Source organism: Dryobates pubescens, chromosome 10 (assembly GCF_014839835.1).
Source record: "Dryobates pubescens isolate bDryPub1 chromosome 10, bDryPub1.pri, whole genome shotgun sequence".
In the NCBI taxonomy this organism is placed as follows: domain Eukaryota; kingdom Metazoa; phylum Chordata; class Aves; order Piciformes; family Picidae; genus Dryobates; species Dryobates pubescens.
Window position 1 is genome coordinate 28,588,341 of NC_071621.1, and position 13,517 is coordinate 28,601,857.

Consider the following 13,517-nt stretch of genomic DNA (forward strand, 5'->3'; position numbering starts at 1 on the left):
GCTAAGTTAACAGTCTATTAGAAATAGAAAAATTAAGTGCTTTGAAAATATACTCAGACAACAGATCAGCCTCTCTTATCATCTGCTGCCTTCTACCTTTAACAACCCCATGAGCTTTGGACATGTTTTTCTTTAGAATTAATATTTTAGCTGTTGTCATTTTCCCTCTCTCACCTCCTTATGTTGCCTTACTACTTTATGCAGTGGTGAAGGTGGCAGTTTTTAAATCTGAGAAGTACTGAATGTTAAGGACCAAAAATTCATATTTATATACTGAAATACATGGCCTGATTTTCTCCTGCACATGCAAATCTTTTCCTGATTTGGATGATATTCTTATTCCCATCTGTGTAATGCAGTTAAGGCTACTGAGGTTTGGGGTATTACGTGCAGGTTAAACTACTGATTAAGAGTGAATTTAGTTATCTGCATATTGGTAATGATGTTTCCTCTGTGGTCATGGATGTTGACAGGTATCTCCTTAGTTATCTCCTGCACAGAATTACAGCTCCATCTACACTTGCCACCCTGCTCTTTAACTCACTGTCTACTTTCTGAATCTATTCCATCAGAGGCTCCTGTAATCCCTTATCATGATCACAGATTTGTGAAGCAGGGTGCTGGTTGCTCTGTGGGCCATTCCCTCTCTTTCACCCACATTCACCCTGTCTGTTAAGACTTCCCAGGCCACACTTCCTCAATGTGCTAGTTGCTCTTTTGCTTTGAAGAAAACTGACAAGCCTACTGGAAGAAAAAGGTAGGTTTTGTTTGCCTTAACCATTAAAGACAACACAATGGTAAATAATGCTAATTTTAACTAGTACCTTCACTTCTGTTTCCCTGACAATCTGAATGAAAAGCGAGTGATCTGCTGGTAAATCAAAAACTCTCCTTCTTGACTGAGTGCATCTGATACCATGATAAAGAAAATACTGGTGAGTTTGAAGGCAATACTGAAATGCATAATGCTAGAAACACAAACCTTTGGGTGGTTTTTTTTTCCTAAATAAGAAGGTGCTATAACAAAAACCACTGAGAAGTTGCTTTAATGAAGACCTAATTACCTCCAGGTGATGACATTTGAAAAAAGCTGTTACAGGGACCTTCTTATTCAGAAATTAGCAGCCAAGATCAGTAAACAAAACATAACATTTAGGCATATTATTGATGCAGATACTGATGCAGGTAATGTAGGCATAATGCTGCTATAAAGGGTTGAATTTGGTGAGAAAAGGTGATGAAATAGAACAGCTGATGTTATTTTCATTGAGGCTGACTTCAAGTAGCTAGTGTTCAACCAGTTTGGTTTTTATATGGCCTTGAAATGTATGCCAACTATAGCTGCTAAATCCATATTGCAGTTAGAAATGTTTACCTTTGTTGATCAAAAAAACATGAAATGGAAGAAAAGAAAAATAACATACCATGTTCACACACAAAACAAAAAGAGCTATATCAGGGACATCAGGGAAGGTGGAATACTATAACAACACATTTTTATATTGTTATACTATTCCACCCACCTTAATGGAGAACCCTTCGGTGTGGCTACGCCGTAGCCTTTCGAATCCAGATTTCCTCCCACTTTCATGGTGTCACAAGGCTTTCGCTGCTCAATGTACTCATTCATGGTGGACTCCAGCAGGAAGGCAAACTTGCCCTTGGATTTGCGGACACGCGCTACTCCCTCCGCAGTAGTCCTAGTGAACACTGATGGCTCAGCTGACTTCATGTAGGTCCACATCTTTTCGTACACTGCTATTTTTGATCTCTGGAGAAAATTAAACACAAGTCAGAACCAAAGAGTGTTGTGACATTTCAGAATGGCACTGTTCAGAATGAAAGCAATCACACTTAATTTTTCAAACAACTGGGGGTGGGAAAATCGTGGTTAGTAAAGACTTTCTTTGAGTCCCATGTTTGTTTTAAAAGAGGCAAGAAACAACAGTACCATAAAACCTGATAGTTACAATAATATAACTGCAAGCTAAGACCTGAATTTACTGTCAGATTGAGGCAGTTCACACAGTCAAGTGTTATAAAGTGTGGTTTAGGGAATTATAGATGAAATAGATATCCACTATAAACCTGCACGGGAAGGAGAAACAGTAAAATAATATCTCCATAAATACTGAGCTAAATCTTGAAGCATTTCTCAGTTCTAATACCCATCCTCATACACCATCAAAACCACAATAACTTAAGTAACATTTCTGCTTTCATAATTCAGAGCCTAGAATTCATCTCATTTCCATTCAGACAGGCTGCACAACATTTCAAGTCATGGTTCACAATAAAAGATGGGGACAACAAACTGGAAGAAATTATGTTATTAAAGGAAACAAAATGCCCTAAGCATTTGTCTTAAAGAAGTATTAGGTTTGTTTTTAGAACTTCAGTATCAGTGGCTATATTTTAAACTTTTATCCTGCCAGTACTTGAGTAAGAAACATACTTGCTCAAAGAACATGCAAGATTTTGTGGCTTAGACTGCAGGAGCTGGAAATGTTCTTGTCTGGGAATGCATGGTGCAGCCACAAATAGAGACTTAATAAAAAAATAAAAGAAAATAAAAATTTTCATTGAAGGGAAGGAAGGAAGGAAATTATATCAGACTGAGAAGCTTCCCATGTTCATTAGATTCGCTCAAGAACTGTGCTGCTTCTTCCTGCAACATATATCTGTACATGCAGACCAGGAGTGTGTCAGCTGAACACCATACAGTGCTTTTATTTAACATCAGCTGGCACTTGGCCTCTCTTGTGCATGCTGCAAAAAAGCCTAATGCTGAAGCCAGCTTTTGTTTGAGTCAACGGGAGGTTCTAGCTAAGCAAGAGTTGGTCCATGAGCCCATTCCTGTCCTGAGGAAAATAGTCTTTATTATAAACCTGCAAAACGAGGGGACTAGAACACTTAAACAAATATAAAATCCTATAATCTGATTATTATTTAACTTGACAATATCTTTTAAAAGCCTGCAACTGAGTCTGTGTGTAGGTAAGAGTCATGTCCTTGAAGCACTTCTTTTTATCAATTGCTGAATGACTGTACTATAACTTAGAAAATAATTTATTAGGAAGGTAGGGCTGACTTGGAAGTGCCATTTAACCAGAAATGTTTAATAAAAACAGAATAGAGTGCCATAAATTATCCTTGCTTTTTTTCAGCTTGTCTGTATGCATCATTTTATCTTTCTATTAAATATAATAAAATTTAAATTAAAACCAGCTGTGGATGTCCATAACCACATCCTGCCTCGTCACCCTCTCTTTCCATTGTAGTCACAGCTACTTTCAATTTACATAATAGTGGCTGAGGGAAAACTAAGCCACTCATGTATTTTTTGCTTTACTCTGACGTAATTTCATGGGCATAAATATCCTGAAAGGGAAAAAGAAAATGGAAAGGAGAATATTTACTTGCCTTTTTCTGCCCTTCACTCCCAATCATTTCTTACATCTTAACATCCATACCATCAGATTCTTTATAAAAGAAACATGTAATAGATCACTTTTCTTCAGAACTAAAAGCATGCAACACATAAATTAGCTCTATTACTAAGAGGAAACAATGTCCTAAATCAATTGAAAAAGGTTGCATTTAAATCTGTATTTTTAGGATCTAGTTTACGTTGTTGATTGAGAGACCAAAAAAATATGGACAGTCTAGCAAGGCATCTCTCTGTGAGGATATTTTCTCCTCCCAAACTTTCATGTGTTAACATTCAATTTCTGCATGTCAGCTGAGTGTGAAAATTGAGAGAAAACCGACAGATACTCCTTATTATCATGTGAACAGACATTGCAGCTTTTCCCTGGCAATCTAGGATAGTTTTCATTTAGGGCTTATCTGAGTAGGACTGCTAAAAGTAAATTCTTTCCTTCTTGATCAAGCTGCTCAGAAAATACCACTCTCACTGCATCCAAAACAGAAAATAAGAATGATTATCTAATAGTATCAAAATTGTCTTTTACTTTCTTTGGCTTTAGAATTCATTTCCCCTTCTCTGTCTTCAACCCAGAATCAAAGCAGACTGAATAGCTTTCCAAGTTTCTGATATTTTGATCAGATATTGAAGGCTTATCTTCAGCCAGATAGTAATCACTGACAGGAAAGTTACACATGACTCTAATCCCCAAAATGATGATGTTTGCTTCCAATATCACAAAATGTTAGACTTGGCAAGTCTTCTCACTCTACAGTTGTAGCATGTGCTGGTATGTAGGCTAGTTCTTAAGTTACGTATTTATGCTGTGTTAGGTTTGTGCCCGGTGGAGGGGGCTAATGGTGAGGCTCCTGCAGGAAGCTTTGAGAAGCTCCCCCTCCTCTGGCCAAGGCCAAGCCAATTAATGCCTCTGTGACAACATATTTAAAAGAAGAAAACCCGTGGGGTGAGTCCTTTTGTGTTGAGAGCTCTTTTTTGTTTTGGAGAGGAGTGGCACAGGAGAGAGAGAGACAACCAAGTGTACACTGATGTCAGTAAGGAAGGAGCGGGGAAGGCGTGCCAGAGCAGCCATTCCCTTTCAGCCCATGGTAAAATGGCAGGCTGAGCCCTTGCAACTCATAAAGAGTAATGGTGGAGTAGAATCCCATCTGCAGCCCGTGGAGGGCTCCATGCTGGAGCAGGTGACTGCTGCCAAGAAAAGTCATGAATCTGAGGGAAGTCTGTTCTGGAGTAGTTTGTTGCTGTGAGGATGGAAGAAACCCATGTTGGTAGAGAAGTTTTTGGAGGACTGTCCTGTGGGAGTGACAGCATGTTGCTGCAGGGAGGACTGTGAGGAGTTTTTCCACTGAGGAGGAGAGAGTGGTAGAAACAACACGGAACAGACTGGGACTGACCACAACCCCCATTCCATGGTCCCCTGAGATGATGGGAGGGAGGAGATAGCAGAGCTGGGCCCAAGAAAGGAGGGCTGGGGAGAAGGTGTATTTAAGATATGGTTTTATTTATCACTGTTCTACTCTCTTCAATTGGTGAATTAGGAATGGGTTTGTTTAAATGAAATTGATTTTGTTTTCCAAAGTTGAGTCTGTCTTTGGCCCTTGACAATAACTGGTGAGTGATTCCTACATGTCCTTTGTCTCAATCCTTAAACCTTTAGTAGCATTTTCTCCTCCAAGCAAGAATTACTGCCTCTCAGCATTTATTCAGAAGCTCACACATGTTCAGTCATCTAGGCTTAACTTTCATCTGCTAGAGACAACAAATAAAGCAGGAGGATCTGTTTATTATGCATGCCTTGTGAATGTCCAAGCTTACTGTTTTCCAGCTGGCAAATGATGAGGATTACATACCAAGTACACTAACACAGGAAAGCAAATGAAGTAATCAATACAGACAGCAGAGGGATATGAACGGCTATTTAGGCTATTTCCTAATGCTCCAACCACATCCCCCTGAGATGTATTTTCTCTTTATTATTCATCAAAAAGTCAGCAAATTAAAAAATATATTTCCTGCCTGCCACTGAAGACCCCAAAGCAAAATGCACACAACTAAATCCAGAAGAGAAACAAAACCTGCAAGATTCCATGTTATTATCAGGCTTTCAATAGTGTGCATCATTTCAGTACTACAGCTTCAGATGAGTCTGTAGCACAACGTTGCTTCACTTATCACTAGCTTTGGTATCACTCAGGGCACCACTTTTGACAGGATCGATGAGCTTCCCACAAATTAAAATGACTGAAAACTCTAACAAATGGTGCTGTAAAAACAGAGCTCTCAAGTATTGCAGGAGTTGCAAACTATAAAGCATAAAATAGCAAAGTAATGTTATTTCACACTTCCAAGCATCTTAAAAGAGCAGTCAGCAGGGAGAGGTGCTCTAATGGACATGCCAACTTACTCTGAAGAACTCTTTGGTTGACCCTGAGTCCAGTGTCCCGTAAGCAATTTCGGTTTGTTTGGCAAGGTCTTCTGCACTTTCTATGGGCGAGACCATTCGCTCAACAGTCAAGAAAGCAGCGAGGTTAGCAGTGTAGGATGAAATAATGATGAGTGTGAAGAACCACCAGACACCTCCAACAATGCGACCTGAGAGGGATCTAAACATGAATAAGGTAATGCACATCTTCCTGTCTCTTAAGCCATGAAAAGAGAAAGACAGAAGGCACCATTACTGCTGAACATGTATCATTAAGTAACAGTCAATGTGAGGGAGAGCATTTGCATTTTAAATGACAAGAAATACTTCTTCTCTTGAATTTCAATGCCTATAGTATAAAGTCCACTGTATCAATACATATCATGCACATACAGAGGTCTGAATTCTCCTGAACAGTAATCCCAGCAGTCTTATAATTTCAGGAAAAGTCTAACACAGCAAAAATCCTGTCAAAAATACTGGATAGGTAATCTCTTCTTGGGAGACAAAAGTTAAGCATGGCAGCTGAAAATCTGTAGCTGTTTCCTCTTAAAAAAAAAAAAAGACAGGAAAGGCTTTGCACATGGCTTATGTCAGCTCCAGGATTAAAATGTTCCTGTCACCCAAACTTATCAAACATTCTACAAGCTGCTGCAATCATTTGAACTTTCCCATTTCCCCCATTTTTCTTACTTAAGAAGCAAGTATTTTATGGTAACAGAGATATTTATGCTAAGTAAAAACCCATATTTTCCATTTTAATATCTGTAATTTGACGAGCAGCCTGTTGAGGCGTAATGAACATCTACTCTTAATCAGTATCAATTTTATTGCTAACTTCAGTTAATAGCAGAGTTAGGCCAACGCTGAAGACTCAAAATTTCACTGTAAATGGCTAAAATGAAGCATTCAAAGTTTGAAAGATTGGGGCATAATGTCTAATTAAGAACTTGTGGCTGCTGAACACTGAAGTTCCAGAACATCTTAAAAGGCTGAGAAATTCAGGGCTGGGATTGTATATTACATCTGAGGCACCCACTCTGTAAGGCATGGCTTAGTAACACAGTGTGGCTTCCCTCATAGACAGTGATATTCTGGAAGCAGTCCTGCAGAACTCAACAGGGAACAGAAATGGGACATTCATTCATGCAAGGCAAATATCCAGCAGGAGCGTGCGTTGCGTGATTGCAATACAATGAAACTCATTTAGAGTAATAACACAGTTCCTCTGAATTCATCTCGGTGGAATTGTCCCTGCGTGTACCTGCTGTTTCTGGAAGCTGTTTGGGGTTTATGCACATTGACATATGTAAAATAACAGCAATGACTGAATTTCAAAGCAGATTCTCTGTTGCCCTCACCGTAGCTATTAAAAAAAAAACAAAACCAAAAATAAAGAAAAAAAAAATAATGAAAAAGGCTTTCTAAAGAATGAATTTCAAAACAGTGCCAGGAAAAGAAATGAAGGAAGATTTTATGCTTCACTGTCGAAGAGAAAAGGCAAATGTAAAAAGATTTGACACAAACCTTGGGGAAATATCACATCCTTGTTGCATAAAGGCACCCAGGGAAAACCAGAGGCTGTTGAATATGCCAAACTCATTGGGAGGCTGGTCACTAGGTCCTTCTTTCCCATCCTCTGGTTCTTCTGTGTGCCACTCATATGGGCTAAACCTGCTAACTAGGAACAGGACCACACTGACACCAATGTAGGCAAAGACTATGCACATCCAGATTTCATACGCCAAAGGGTCCAAGAAGGAAAACACTCCTGGTTTAGATTTCTGGGGCTTTTTGATCATAATGGATATCCCCAAACTCATAAAAGGCTTAGAAAAATCAATGACCTCTTCTCGTACCAAAGTGATGGTCAGAGGCGCAACAGCAATCTCTGCTTTCTATAAAGAAAAAAGAGATATAGATGTATAAATTAATTGGACTTGGCTTACACACCCAGTTAAGCAGCTAATTTCAAAGGTTTGTCATTAACATCAAGACACTGTGGCTTAAATGTTCATTCTGTCACAATTACAGGGTTTTTTTATTTGCAGGTTTTTTATTTTTCAGAATTATAGAAATACTTAATTGTCCTGCTAAGGCAAAAAAACCCAAAACCCCTCTTAAATCTTATAGAGATTAGCAGCAGTGTAGGTAGATCATTTTAGCTATCAATTTAGATTTGAAGTAAAGGAATTCAAGGAAGAATGAAAACTGAGAATGATCCTCTTGTCATATACCAAATGTGTAGAGATTTTTTAGCAAGATCCCAGTAACAGACATGTATTATAATACTTTCATAGGACACAATCATTCTTTGAGGGAAATCAGCTCACATACTCAAGGAAGTTCCAAATAGCAAGAAGCAGCAAAGGTGATTAAGCTTTGCCACAACTGTTTTGGGGGGAAAATAGTTCCATAGGAATGAATCAGATTTTAAACAGTGCAAAAAGGCAAGCAAGTAGCTGTCCAGAATAATACAATAAAAGGGTAAAAAAATGTGCTGAACCCATTCCCATTAGAGGCAGGAATAATTTTGAATGTGTTTCCCTAATATGTTTTTAGAATGACTGTGCCAACTGCATATGAATAATTACTGAAGGTGACAGCACTTTGCAGCTGCTAACAATGATGTCTGCATGCTAGGAGCAGGTATTGTAGCTGTTCTAATTGGTCATGTCTGTCATTAGGGACTCAACCATTACATTAAGGTTTGCTTCTTCTCTTGCCTTGCCTTATACACTAAAGCTGTCATTACAGCAGTACTTAAGATGGGAATTGTGAGAGGAACTGGGACAAATGATGCACTGGTGAGTGGGGGACAGATGCAGAAGCTGCTGAAACCTTTCTTCTGTCAATCAGCATGGTGCTGTAGCTAGATGGATGCACAGGGCACAGCCCTCTGTGACCAGTGTGGAGTTTGGTACATTTTACAAGCTAAGAAGCGTAACTGAACATACTTTGAGAGCGTGTTCACAGTATCACAGTATCACCAAGGTTGGAAGAGACCTCGAGGATCATCGAGTCTAACCTGTCACCACAGACCTCATGACTAGACCATGGCACCAAGTGCCACGTCCAATCTCCTCTTGAACACCTCCAGGGATGGTGACTCCACCACCTCCCTGGGCAGCACATTCCAATGGCTAACAACTCTCTCTGTGAAGAACTTTCTCCTCACCTCCAGCCTAAACTACCCCTGGCGCAGCTTGAGACTGTGCTCCCTTGTTCTGGTGCTGGTTGCCTGGGAGAAGAGACCAACTCCCTCCTGGCTACAACCACCCTTCAGGTAGCTGTAGACAGCAAGAAGGTCTCCCCTGAGCCTCCTCTTCTCCAGGCTAAGCAACCCCAGCTCCCTCAGCCTCTCCTCGTAGGGCTTGTGCTCGAGGCCTCTCTCTAGCCTCGTTGCCCTTCTCTGGACACATTCAAGAGTCTCAATGTCCTTCTTAAATTGAGGGGCCCAGAACTGGACACAGTACTCAAGGTGTGGCCTAACCAGTGCTGAGTCCAGGGGCAGAATGACTTCCCTGCTCCTGCTGGCCACACTATTCCTAATGCAGGCATTCATACTCAGTAAAATGTACAGGAATATATTTAAACCTATACATTGCAATGAGATTAATACATGCAGGGAAAAAAATTAAGGATGTGCTTAAATAGTTTAATCCAAATGTTACATAAATAACTTGTGCGACAAACAGAACTTTAAATGCACGAATTTTTAGTCATCCTACAACTTTGAAACAGATAAAAGTATTTAAAGGAGCATAGTTTTGTGTTTTATACACTAAACTATGCTAAGCTATATGTAGTTTATGAAATCTAATTCAAAACTGATTTCAAGTGCTTAAAATGTACATCTGTTTTGAATAATTCCAAACAAAATGACTCATTCCAGTGCAATGACCAAAAATGCAGATTTCTGTTAAGGTTATTAATCATCAGATTATATCTGCAAATCTGAAAGAGGTGTGATGCAAACAGATCATCATAATTTTATGTAAATATATTAGAGTTCATGCAACACAGTTAAAATAGTATTTTTGCAAGCACGTCAGACATCTCTGGTGCTACTGCCTTGCATAAACATTACCTGTGATAGTGTTTTCTCCACATTCTCTCAATGTTCATATAAATTTTGCAACAAATGCATAGGTATTTTATGAAGATAGGTATTATATGAAGAAAACTAATGTCTAAAATACATGTGAGAGGCCTCGAGCACAAGCCCTGTGAGGAGAGGCTGAGGGAGCTGGCATTGCTTAGCCTGGAGAAGAGGAGGCTCAGGGGTGACCTTATTGCTGTCTATAAATACCTGAAGGGTGGTTGTAGCCAGGAGGGGGTTGGTCTCTTCTCCCAGGTAACCAGCACCAGAACAAGAGGACACAGTTTCAAGCTGCGCCAGGGGAGGTTTAGGCTCGAGGGGATGAGAAAGTTCTTCACAGAGAGAGTTGTTAGCCAATGGAATGGGCTGCCCAGGGAGGTGGTGGAGTCACCGTCCCTGGAGGTGTTGAAGAGGGGATTGGATGTTGACCTTGGTGCCATGGTTTAGCAGTCATGAGGTGTTGGGTGACAGGTTGGACTTGATGATCTCTGAGGTCTCTTCCAACCTTATTGATTCTGTGATTCTGTATTTTTAAGTATCCCAAAAACTGTGAAGTAAATTTGATTCCTCTAGGATTGCAGGACGGTTTGGACTACTGGCATTGCTGCATAATTTTGTATTTCACCTCACTCATAAATGACTTTTTTCTAGAAGAGTGTTTTCCTTCCTTACAGTGAATGCCTCTCATGTTCAAGATGGTATAAGTGCCTGATGTGAATCAGGGAAACTGTGAATTATTACTGCTGATCTCTGTATTTGTCATGTAGTGGTATCTTAGTTAACACAGAGTATGTGATAGACCTAGTTATTGGTCTTCAGAAGTGTTGGCTAATGCTTCATTGTTTTGTGTTTATAGATTGCTACTGGGATTAAAACAGTGATCCTTGAGGACTGTTAGCTTTAACAATGAGGTGGAAAAGCAACAGCTTCATTTTAGTGTGAACTGTGGAGATTTTAAAGACTTCACTAGCTCACTGATACTGTATGTGAAACTTTAGGTAAAATTCATCTTACTACATTTAAATGCTCAAGGAGTACTCAAACTGCATCAGAATTAACTGCCTACGTGAGTTTAAGGAGTTAAGGAAGAGAAAGAGGAAACCTCTCTCACTTCATTACAATAGTCACCTAATGTCAGATGACTTGTAATACAGATAAACCTGTTCCATGCCAATGAATGTAAAGGGACAGTACACAGGTTACAATTAGATGCCAAATAATTGGAAACAGTGCAGCCTCTCCAATCTGATCGTATTTGAAATGATGTTTGTAAGACTTGTCTGTGTCACATTAAGCCCCACCCCAGCTTCTTGTTGTTGAAAGCTACATAATTACAATAGCTGTGCACGACAATCATCAGCATTTGTGCTTTGCCCACTTAATGTACACCATATAATTATGAATTTAAATGATTAACTATATAACAATGGTGCAAACAATTAATGATTTTGTTGCCAGTGAAATCTGTTTTGACAAAGACTAATGATACTTCACACTTTAATCAACTGCATCTGTAACAGCATTTCAATCAAGTCAGCACCATTACCAAATGCAGATGGGTTCTGGATCCTTCTGATATAGTACAAAGGAACAAGATTAAGTCTGATGGTAGGAGACTTCCAGAGTACATTATTACAGCCTTGTGAATAAAATCTTTGCTTGGTACAAGTTGTATAAAAGTGGTAAAGCTATCTCAAAAATCCCCTCCAAAAAAACATGAAGGAAGTGATTTCAACTTCAGAAGTTCAAGGCTTTTGAGATTTTAAACAGAAATGAGTTGTGACCTTTCATGTTAAGCACTAAAAGAATAGCATTCTGTGTCAGCTGAATGAATGTTTAATTGGAGCTGACTGTCAGTGCATTTGGGAACAACTGTTACATGTGCCAGCATTTCTCCTATAAGGTAGATATTAAGGTCTACAGAGTCCCTCAAGGACTACCAGAGGCATTTGGATACATCCAGGATGAATGGTCAACATTTCTCTTTTAAGGTAGATATTAAGGTCTACAGAGTCCCTCAGGGACTACCACAGGCATTTGGATACATCCAGGATGAACGGTCAACATTTCCTGGTCGTTTTTAATAGCTTACTAAATATAAACCAGGAAGGTAAACAATCCCCCACCATGACCTACTGGACAGTCATAGCAAAATTCTACCCCACAGCCCTGTTTCTCCTGGGACATGATGGAAAATTCAACTGCAGAGTTTAAGTAGCAAACAAGCTGCTCTGTGAGGTATCTGAGGAATTCAGGTACCAGAAAAAGGAAAAGTGGGATAAAATCAGCATGTGTTCATGCTCAGCAGCACATATAGAGGACACAGTCTCAAGCTGCGCCAGGGGAGGTTTAGGCTGGATGTTAGGAAGAAGATCTTCACAGAAAGAGTGACTGGCCATTGGAATGTCTGCCCAGGAAGGTGGTGGAGTCACCATCACTGGAGGTGTTTAGGAGAGTCTTAATGGGGTGCTTGGTGCCATGGTTTAGTTGATTAGATGGTGTTAGATGATAGGTTGGACTCGATGATCTCAAAGGTCTCTTCCAACCTGGTTAATTCTATTCTATTCTATTCTATTCTATTCTATTCTATTCTATTCTATTCTATTCTATTCTATTCTATTCTATTCTATTCTATTCTATATTCTATTCGGCATTGGTGGCACCAAGCACTGGAGCAAAGAGCAGAAGAGGAAAAGAGCCTTTTGTGTGGCACAGAAAAGGTCCAATCTCACTGGCCAGCACAAAACTGTCTGTTAATCCCTTAATGTGGCTGGGAATTAGAAGTTGTAAAATATTCCCCAAACAGATCACCTCGTTCACTTCCTACCTCAGCTGCAAATTCTGTCTCAGACTTGGCTGCCTATAAAAAGCCTTGCTTGAAGTTCAGCCAACTACTCAGAGTGCTTGTATTTATGATTTGGGGATCTATCAGGGAAGATGAACACCCTCTTATAGCAGAGCTTTGCATGAAAGTCTTTGCCTGACTGATTTTTCCGCTTTCTCTATGTGGAATAGGCCAGTGCACCAGATGCTCTGTAAATAATCTGGCAAAGACTAAAGGAAGTTGCAAGGAGGATGCTCTGCAAAGATTCCCTATAGAAACCTTAAGCAGAAAAGTTTTATAAATTAATAGAAAGGACAGTTTCCTTTTAGGCAACACCTGTGAAAGTACATTAAATATGCCTGGAGTAGCTTTTGGCCTTCAGGTCAGATGGCACAGGATAGTCTGTGGCACTATCATGAAAGTCCTTTAACTTCTAAAGCATTGTGGCTGCATTCAGGATGCCTACATGGAGTGGACTCTCCCCATCCTAGTATCCAGCTGGGCTCAGAAATTGTTTTGGACAGTAATTATGGTCCAAAAAATAAGGGACCATCGTTGCAATTTAGCAGATTAGTCAGGTAAATTCCAGTGCCCAAGGGCACTCTCTGGTGCCACTGCAACTCTGGGATAGATACAGCCTCAAAGAGCCTTTGGACAGTAAACACACTGGGCAAAAGCAGACTTCTGTTCATCCTTTCAATAAAAAAGCAGCTCTGAGACCTTT

At 39.8% G+C, this 13,517-nt stretch overlaps 1 protein-coding gene across 4 annotated transcripts in view; it reads right to left on the minus strand.

Annotated features, from left to right (window-relative positions):
* The window catches only part of GRIA4 (glutamate ionotropic receptor AMPA type subunit 4), a 268,030-nt gene that overhangs the window by 44,928 nt on the left and 209,585 nt on the right, over positions 1 to 13,517 (minus strand). For all 4 annotated transcript variants that reach the window (XM_009905665.2, XM_009905666.2, XM_054164586.1 and 1 more), the window contains exons 11-13: positions 7,395 to 7,765; positions 5,850 to 6,048; positions 1,524 to 1,771 (exon numbers count right to left, since the gene is read on the minus strand). In XM_009905665.2, coding sequence (XP_009903967.1) covers positions 1,524 to 1,771; positions 5,850 to 6,048; positions 7,395 to 7,765 — 818 coding nt within the window. The remainder of the gene's footprint in view (positions 1 to 1,523; positions 1,772 to 5,849; positions 6,049 to 7,394; positions 7,766 to 13,517) is intronic.